General features: G+C 53.5%; 1 protein-coding gene across 1 annotated transcript; it reads left to right on the forward strand.

Moving 5' to 3' along the window:
• The first annotated feature begins 3,294 nt into the window (after positions 1-3,294).
• Positions 3,295-5,238, forward strand: LOC136550296 (scarecrow-like protein 23). The gene has a single exon (XM_066541826.1). It carries the CDS (start codon positions 3,548-3,550, stop codon positions 4,922-4,924), a length of 1,377 nt encoding a protein of 458 aa, XP_066397923.1. The 5' UTR covers positions 3,295-3,547; the 3' UTR covers positions 4,925-5,238.
• The last annotated feature ends 3,223 nt before the right edge of the window (positions 5,239-8,461 follow it).

Genomic DNA, 8,461 nt, shown 5'->3' on the forward strand with positions numbered 1-8,461 from the left:
TAATCGCCACTGGTTCGATTGTCGTCCCTACGATGCCTCTTACATATTTACCATCTTTAAAATTTGTGCGTCTTCTTTTTGCCATAATTGCTCATCTGGCACGCCACGGCGACCCAACACGGTGGCGCACAGTCAGCAGGGCGGTGCGAAATGACCTGCCTGCCCCTTGCTATTTGCTGAAGGGAAGGAAACAGGCCGGCCCAGTCGCTCGCTCGTCCATTTTCTCGTGCGGGCATCCGACGCCGACGCCCGACGCGTTCTTCTTCCCCAGCTCGTCCGCCGTCGCCGCCTGCTTCTTCTCCAGCTCGCCCGCCGTCGCCGCGCCTGCTCCCCTCCGGCCGTCCCTGAGCCACGGCGGCCACCGCGACAGAGCGAAGGTACGTGCCCCCTGCCGCCCCTTTGCACCCACATTCCACGGCATTTAGGGTTAGGGTTCATGGGGTCATGGTTCAACGGGCCATTGTTTAGGGAATTAGGCCTCAAGTAGGCCGGCAGAGCACACAGAGTCACGGAAACGCAAAACCCTCACCGCCTGTGCGTCTGCTGCTTGTGGCCTGCTCCTGTGCTGGTGCAGCTTTGCGTTGCTGAGCTGCTTGCTTTGCCTAAGTGCCGCTGCTCGATTATTTGGTTTGATTTGGACATTCTGGTGATGCCTTGGGTGTAGATATGGAGATATAGCCATGTGCTGAGGTTTGTACTATAATTCTGAATTAATTTTTTATTAGTTCAATTCAATGATTTATGCATATTTTAAAAGCTTATCTAATTGTTTTTCCTCTTAAATTAAAAGGTTTTATACTATAATTCTCAAATGAAACATGTTTTTATTATTGATTGTCTTTGAAAATGTAACATCTTAATTTTTGTTAGTCATTCTTCAACTTTTACTCTTGATACATATGAGTGTAGTACTGATAGCTCAAATGGCAGATTGCAGCTAGTGTTTTTCTCCATTCACATGCATGATTTGATTCTCATGAAAGTAGTATAGTGCACCACGGCTGGACTAATTGAGATGCCCTACTTTCATATTTTGTTAATTCCTAAATTGAGTAAGCTTTCCTAGATAGTTCTATTTTAACGTGAGAACTATGGTTGCTCACTTTATCTTCATCTGTTCTTTGCTTCGTAGGCTTCTGATGTAGGAGGTGGTGTCAATCAATCGAGGTTACAATGGCTAGTAGTGACTGCCCACCTTGGTAAGTGTTACCATCTTAAGTTGTGCAGTGGGTTGGATACTCTCTTACTCCGTATTTATTTCATTGTGGTTGATTATGCCAGGATCGATCCTGGCTCTGCATTTAGACTAGTTGTTAAGGTCACTAAATATGTTGCTGTTGGTGAGTATGGTGAGTATGACCGAGTCGACATGGCAGAGCAGCAACACGACTTATGGTTTGACAGGAACAGTGAGTACACCCTGGCTCAGTTTCATGAGGATTTATCCACAAGGATTATATGGGGGCCATTTCAAACACTTTTAGTGTGGGTTGTTGACCAAGATACTGGGTCTGAGTGGAAGATTAGGAGGGATGAGCATTTGCAGCAGATGGTTAAGGACAGATGGAACGAGAGGAAGGCTTTCGGTGCTTCCTTGACAGTTTTCTTCAACGCATCAAGGAAGCGTGATCAAGCGGTCTAGTTTCAACGCTATCTGGGTTTAGGTCAGTCCACCTGAGAAAAATGAGGCCTTTTCACTTAAATTATTAAAGGTAGTCTGGCAGTTACCTTGAACTTGTGTTGTGCTGCTTATGCAATGTAAACTGAAAGATTTCTCAACTCGGATTAGCTGTTCATGTTTGTATTTTAAGCCACGTTCCACTTTTGTTTTCTATCTATTGTTTCCATGTTAACATTGGAAGGGGTCAGGGAGATTTCATTGAGGTTTTCGTCAATAGATCTTCCACAACCCAGGTAGCTGGTTCATTATGGCCTTGTAATAATCCTTTTTCTGAAAGAAATAAAATACTTACATATAGACCAATCAGTGTTTCAAGTTCCAAGTCAGCGCAGCTTTAAAGATATGAAATCACAATCAGGGCAATTGAACTTTCATTTTCAGTGGGTCTTTTTACTACTGGTTGCTTCCGGTTGCTATTTAGGACCACATACTATGATTGGACGAGCGCTGCCAAATCTGCGCCTCCAATTTTCAGTGGGTCTTTTTACTACTGGTTGCGCTGCCAAATCTGCGCCAATGCCCGCACGAGAAAATGGACGAGCGAGCGACTGGGCAGGCCCGTTTCCTTCCCTTCAGCAAATAGCCAGGGACAGGCAGGTCATTTCGCACCGCCCTGCTGACTGTGCGCCACCGTGTTGGGTCACCGTGGCATGCCAGATGAGCAATTGTGGCAAAAAGAAGACGCACGAATTTTAAAAATGGTAAATATGTAAGAGGCATCGTAAGGATGACAATCGAGCGAGTGGCGATCTTAATAATGGTAAAAATATAAAATCCCCGTGGTCTCCGGGAGCACCTGGACGCTCGAGAATTCGCCATCGGTTTCTGCCGTTAGGCTGATTCTAATCCAACAAGGGTTTCTTAGAGGCCCAAAAATTATTGGATCGGCCCATGAAAGTTCCTAGTTAAGACCAGTTATTTACGGATCGTTCCTTACTAAAAAGAGTTATTTACGGATCGGCCCATGATGAACGAGTTCTTCCCTCAGTTGATTCAGGCTGCGCCTAGAGGTCTCTGAGATCACGTCAGCTGCATATCCGCACCGTGTTTTGGCGAGGACCATCCGTACCGAATTTTTTTCCCAGACAACAGATGTGTCATGTGAGTCTCAAAAACAGATGGGTCATGTGTAGTGTGCCAAACGAACGGTATCTCAGATGAGCGCAGGATCACATTTGGGGCGAACTCCTCCTTGCAGTCCGCCGATCAACACTTGCACGATATCGGCAGCGCCTCACACCCGGGCCGTCGATGCAAGGGCACCGGCATCCGGCACTGCTGTTGTTAACCAGAAACGTCAAACGTCCCACCGAGGCACCGGAATCCGAGGGAAGCTTTTGTCCCGCGCCCCGTCTCGCCCGCCGGTCGTCCCTCATCGAATGATGACAGGCTTTACCAATCAATCCCAGCCGGACCAACCCCCGTCGGCACCGCCGGCCGCACACGCACGCACATCCCTCCCCATTCCGCCTCCCCGTGATTTTCATTCAAGAAAACCCAAGCCTTTCCCGTCCCTGCCCGAGGATGGGATAGGGACGGAGATGGAGACGACCGGTCGCCTTCGCCTTGTCGCGGCTCGCGTCCTTTGATTCCCCCTGCCTGGCCGCGTCAGCAACTGCCTGCAAGCAGACAAACAGACGGCCGCCCTGGCACCCCTCCTCGGTCTCACTCACTCACTCTCACGCACCGGACCCGCGAAGCCAACGGCGAGACCCGGTGCTGCCCCCCGGACCCCAGTCACCATCGTTATCAGCTTCAGCTGAGCCGTCCCCTCACTTCGCTTGCCTTGCCTTGCCACGGTTCAGTGACAGTGATCACCGAGTGACTGACTCCTTGCCCGAAACGAAATTATTGGCCGACGACGCGATGCTCCAGGGGATGCTATCCCGCGCGCCCGCCACCGACGCGGCGGCAGCGGCAGCGATGAAGGCCAAGCGAGCGACCGCGTCCCCCGGCGAAGAGGAGGAAGGGGACGGCCGTTCTGCGCGCGGGAAGCGGCAACAGCTGCTTGCGCTTGGCCCTGCCACCGCTTTGGCGTCGGCGGCGGCGGAGGAGGAAGGGCCGGAGACGCGAGGCCTGCGGCTGCTCAGCTTGCTGCTGCGGTGCGCGGAGGCGGTGGCCATGGACCAGCTGACGGAGGCGCGGGAGCTGCTCCCGGAGATCGCCGAGCTGGCGTCGCCGTTCGGGTCACCCCCGGAGCGCGTGGCGGCCTACTTCGGGGACGCGCTGTGCGCGCGCGTGCTCAGCTCGTACCTGGGCGCCTACTCGCCGCTCGCGCTCCGCCCGCTGGCGGCCGCGCAGAGCCGCCGCGTGGCAGTCGCGTTCCAGGCGTACAACGCGCTGTCGCCGCTCGTCAAGTTCTCGCACTTCACGGCCAACCAGGCCATCCTGCAGGCGCTCGACGGCGAGGACTGCCTCCACGTGATCGACCTGGACATCATGCAGGGCCTGCAGTGGCCGGGGCTCTTCCACATCCTCGCCTCCCGCCCGCGCAAGCCGCGCTCGCTCCGGGTCACTGGGCTCGGCGCGTCGCTCGACGTCCTCGAGGCCACCGGCCGCCGCCTCGCCGACTTCGCGGCATCCCTCGGCCTGCCGTTCGAGTTCCACCCCATCGAGGGGGAGATCGGGCACGTCGCCGACGCCGCGGCGCTCCTCGGCTCGCGCCAGCAGCAGCACCAGCAGCGGGACGACGAGGCCACCGTGGTGCACTGGATGCACCACTGCCTCTACGACGTGACGGGGTCGGACGTGGGCACGGTGCGGCTGCTCCGGAACCTGCGCCCGAAGCTGATCACCATCGTGGAGCAGGACCTGGGCCACAGCGGCGACTTCCTGGGCCGGTTCGTGGAGGCGCTACACTACTACTCGGCGCTGTTCGACGCGCTGGGAGACGGCGCCGGCGCGGCCGAGGAGTCGGCGGAGCGGCACGCGGTCGAGCGGCAGCTCCTGGGCGCCGAGATACGCAACATCGTGGCCGTAGGGGGACCCAAGCGGACCGGGGAGGTGCGCGTGGAGCGGTGGGGCGACGAGCTGCGGCGCGCTGGGTTCCGGCCAGTGTCCCTGGCCGGGAGCCCTGCCATGCAGGCCAGGTTGCTCCTCGGCATGTACCCGTGGAAGGGGTACACGCTGGTGGAGGAGGACGCGTGCCTTAAGCTCGGGTGGAAGGACCTCTCCCTGCTCACCGCGTCGGCGTGGGAGCCGGCGGACGACGCTGCCGCCTCTGCACCCACCACCACCAGTTAACGAGTACAGGACAAGATTTTGCAGCTGCTAGATTGGGAATTCAATTCCATGCCTGCTGCTAGTCTCGCAGCCCTCCTTGGTGGCCTGGCCGTCTTCTCTTCTTGCTACCTCCCTGCTCGTGCAGGTTTTTTTTGTGAGTTGGTTTTTGTGATATATAATCGTATAGGCTTCGGCATTCGTTCTCCCTACCTCCGGTTTCAAATCAACTTTGAATTTTGAATATTTAGTATACTGCAGATTTGAGTCAGAGAATTGCAAAATGGACACATCATCATCTGCAGTCGACAGTCCTGCTGATAAACCGGAGATTCAAACTAGCCGAAACACTTTTTCGAAAGAAAAACACTACTGAAAAAGGGGACCAGGGCCACTGTGCAGAAGTTGTCTTCGCGTTACGCGGTCTGGTCCTGTCAGTTTACTAGTTCGAGCAAACATCATCCATCGCCTTCTACAGTTCCGGGTGTCCCAGACTGTAAATAGACAGCTCCAGCCGTCGGCCGTCTATCTGCAATGGCTAACGAGTTTACATATCAGTTTCCCGGCGGCTACACAACGCCGCCTGTGAAGATGACAAGTTTACTGATACGAACCACATCACATCGCTCAGGGTCCAGGGAACGACCTTGTCCTCAATGAGCAGATGGCGGACGCAGTGTATGACCACTACAGCGGCCTGCTCGGCACTCCATTCCATCGAGCGGCCACTGTGAATTTCGACAGCCTGCGTCTCGCCCAGCACGATTTATCCATGCTGGATGTCTGCTTCTCCGAGTTCGAGATCTGGGCGACCATCTCGAAGTTGCCGTCGGACAAAGCTCCAGGGCCGGATGGCTTCACCGGACTGTTCTACAAAGTAGCCTGGCCGATCATCAAACAGGACGTCGTCAACGCTTTCAAAGCGTTCTGGTCGTTGGACAGGCGTAGCTTCAATTTAATCAATGATGCCTTCATGATTCTCCTCAAAAAGAAGAATGAAGCAAGGAGATCACAGACTACCGCCCGATCAACCTAATGCACAGCTTTGGAAAGCTTATTGCCAAATGTCTTGCCCTTCGGCTTGCTCCGGTGCTCAATGATCTGGTGCATCCCTGTCAGACCGTGTTCATCCAGGGACGGTCCATACATGATAATTTTAGAGCCGTTCAGCTGACCTGCAAGACCTTGCACCAAAAGAAAGAGTTGCCTCCTTAAGATCGATATTGCGAAAGCCTTTGACTCCGTCTGTTGGCCTTTCCTTCTGGAGGTCCTACAATGGCTCGGCTTCAGTCCGCGGTGGAGGAACTGGATGTCTATCCTCCTTGGATCGGCAAGCACCAGAGTCCTCCTCAACTGCAGACCGGGCAACCGCATCTGCCATGCTAGAGGCTTGCGGCAAGGTGACCCCTTGTCCCTGATGTTGTTCGTCCTAGCTATGGAGGTGCTTGGCGGACTCATCCGGTGGGCTGAGTCCCGGTCCATCTTCTCACCTCTCCGGTGCGCCGCGGTGCGTTCACGGGTGTCGTTATACGTGGACGACGTGTTCATGTTCATTAAGCCAGAGATGAACGACATCGTCGCCATCAAACCCATCTTGCAGATCTTTGGCGATGCGTCGGGTTTGTACACAAACATGGACAAGTGTGTTGCCAACCCGATTGCCTGTTCACAAGAGGAGCTTCAACTGGTTGAAAACATGATGTCCTGCACAATCGGAGCCTTTCCGTGCAAGTACTTGGGCATCCCTCTCTCTACTCGCAGGCTGCGCCGGAGCGAGGAGCAATTCCTCATTGACACCGTTGCGGCGCGTATTCCACTCTGGAAAGGTCATCTCATGAACACTGCGGGCAGGGTGGCGTTGACACAGGCGACGCTCTCGCCCATCCCAGTGCACCTCTCCATTGTCGTGTGCCTGTCGCCATGGGCGGTCGACCGCATCGATAAGCTACGTCGATTGTTCATCTGGACTGGGTCGACCACAATGGGTGCGGGCATGCGTCGCGTGGCGTGGGAGGTGGTTTGCATGCCCAAGGAGCTCGGTGGTCTCGGCATCATCGACCTGCGAAGGTTCGGTCTAGCTCTAAGACTGCGCTGGTGAAAGCTCTAGTTTGGTTTTGGTGAATTGATGAAACCCTAAGTTCTAACCTAGTTTATCAAGTGATCATGAGATAGGTAGCACACTTCAAGTGGAGAAGCTAATGAAGATCATAACATGACAATGGTGATGGCATGGCGATGATCAAGGGCTTAAACTTGAAAAGAAGAAAGAGAAAAACAAAAAGCTCAAAGCAAAGGTATAACTTGTAGGAGCTATTTTGTTTTGGTGATCAAGACACTTAGAGAGTGTGATCACATTTAGGTTTGATAGCCGTACTATTAAGAGGGGTGAAACTCGTATCGGAATGCGGTTATCAAAGTGCCACTAGATGCTCTAACTCATTGCATATGCATTTAGGATCTAGTGGAGTGCTAACACCCTTGAAAACGTTTGTGAAAATATGCTAACACATGTGCACAAGGTGATACACTTGGTGGTTGGCACATTTAAGCAAGGGTGGAGAAGTTAGATGTGAAATGGAGTTGGTCGCAATGACGCTGGCGTCGGTCAACTGACCGGATGCTGAAGGGCTGCGTCCGATCGCGTTGTCGGTCGGCACAGTGATTAGGGTTGAGCACCGGACGCTAGGCTGTGTCCGGTCAAGCATGACCGGACGCGTCCGGTCGGCAAAAAGTGTTGTTGTAGAAATTTTATTAGGCTATTCACCCCCCTCTAGCCATTAGGACCTTTCAAGTGGTATCAGAGCCGAGGTCACCGTTATTTGAGGCTTAACAACCTTCGGTGTTAAAATGGCTCAAATCAACAACACCAAGAAGCCACCCCAATTTGATGGCTCAAATTATTCTTATTGGAAGTCAAAGATGACCACACATATCAAGTCAATCAATACAAAGGTGTGGAAGGTGGTAGAAACTAAAATTGAGATTAGTGATCCGGAGAATCCCATCGCCGCCGAAGAAGTGCTTCTTCAAAACAATGACATTGCTCTAAGTGCCATTCATGATGCAATTGATATGAGAACATTTGAGCAAATCAAGAATATTGAGATGGCTCATGAAGCTTGGAAGAAATTGGAAGAATCTTTTGAGGGCACTCAAGCCGTGAAGGGTGCAAAGGCATATATTCTCAAAGAGAAGTTTGCAAGCTTCAAGATGTGTCGGGGACCTAATACCGGGGTACCCTAGAAGGTGGAACCGATAACCATCGAACGTGAAAAACTTCTGGACGCTTAAGGGCACCGTTTCATCCCTTGTTCGAATAACAGGAGTTTGGTTCCGCCCCGCCCAACGCCTTTGGGACCAGCTCGGTTTCTCCCAAGGGCCGAGGGATAAGCTCCGTCTCGCCCGACGCCTTTAGGGCGGGCTCGGTCTCGCCCGAGGGCCGAGGATTAGTGTCCGTCTCGCCCGACGCCTTTAGGGCGGGCTCGGTCTCGTCCGAGGGCTGAGGGATAGTTTCTGCCTCGCTCGACCCCAGAGGGGCAGGGTCGGTCTCGCCTAGGAGAT

The sequence above is a fragment of the Miscanthus floridulus genome, chromosome 4 (genome assembly GCF_019320115.1).
Source record: "Miscanthus floridulus cultivar M001 chromosome 4, ASM1932011v1, whole genome shotgun sequence".
NCBI lineage: Eukaryota > Viridiplantae > Streptophyta > Magnoliopsida > Poales > Poaceae > Miscanthus > Miscanthus floridulus.

Bases quoted from the DNA above. Each gene is read 5' to 3' on its own strand.
- LOC136550296 (XM_066541826.1), top strand. From the start codon at position 3,548: ATGCTCCAGGGGATGCTATCCCGCGCGCCCGCCACCGACGCGGCGGCA.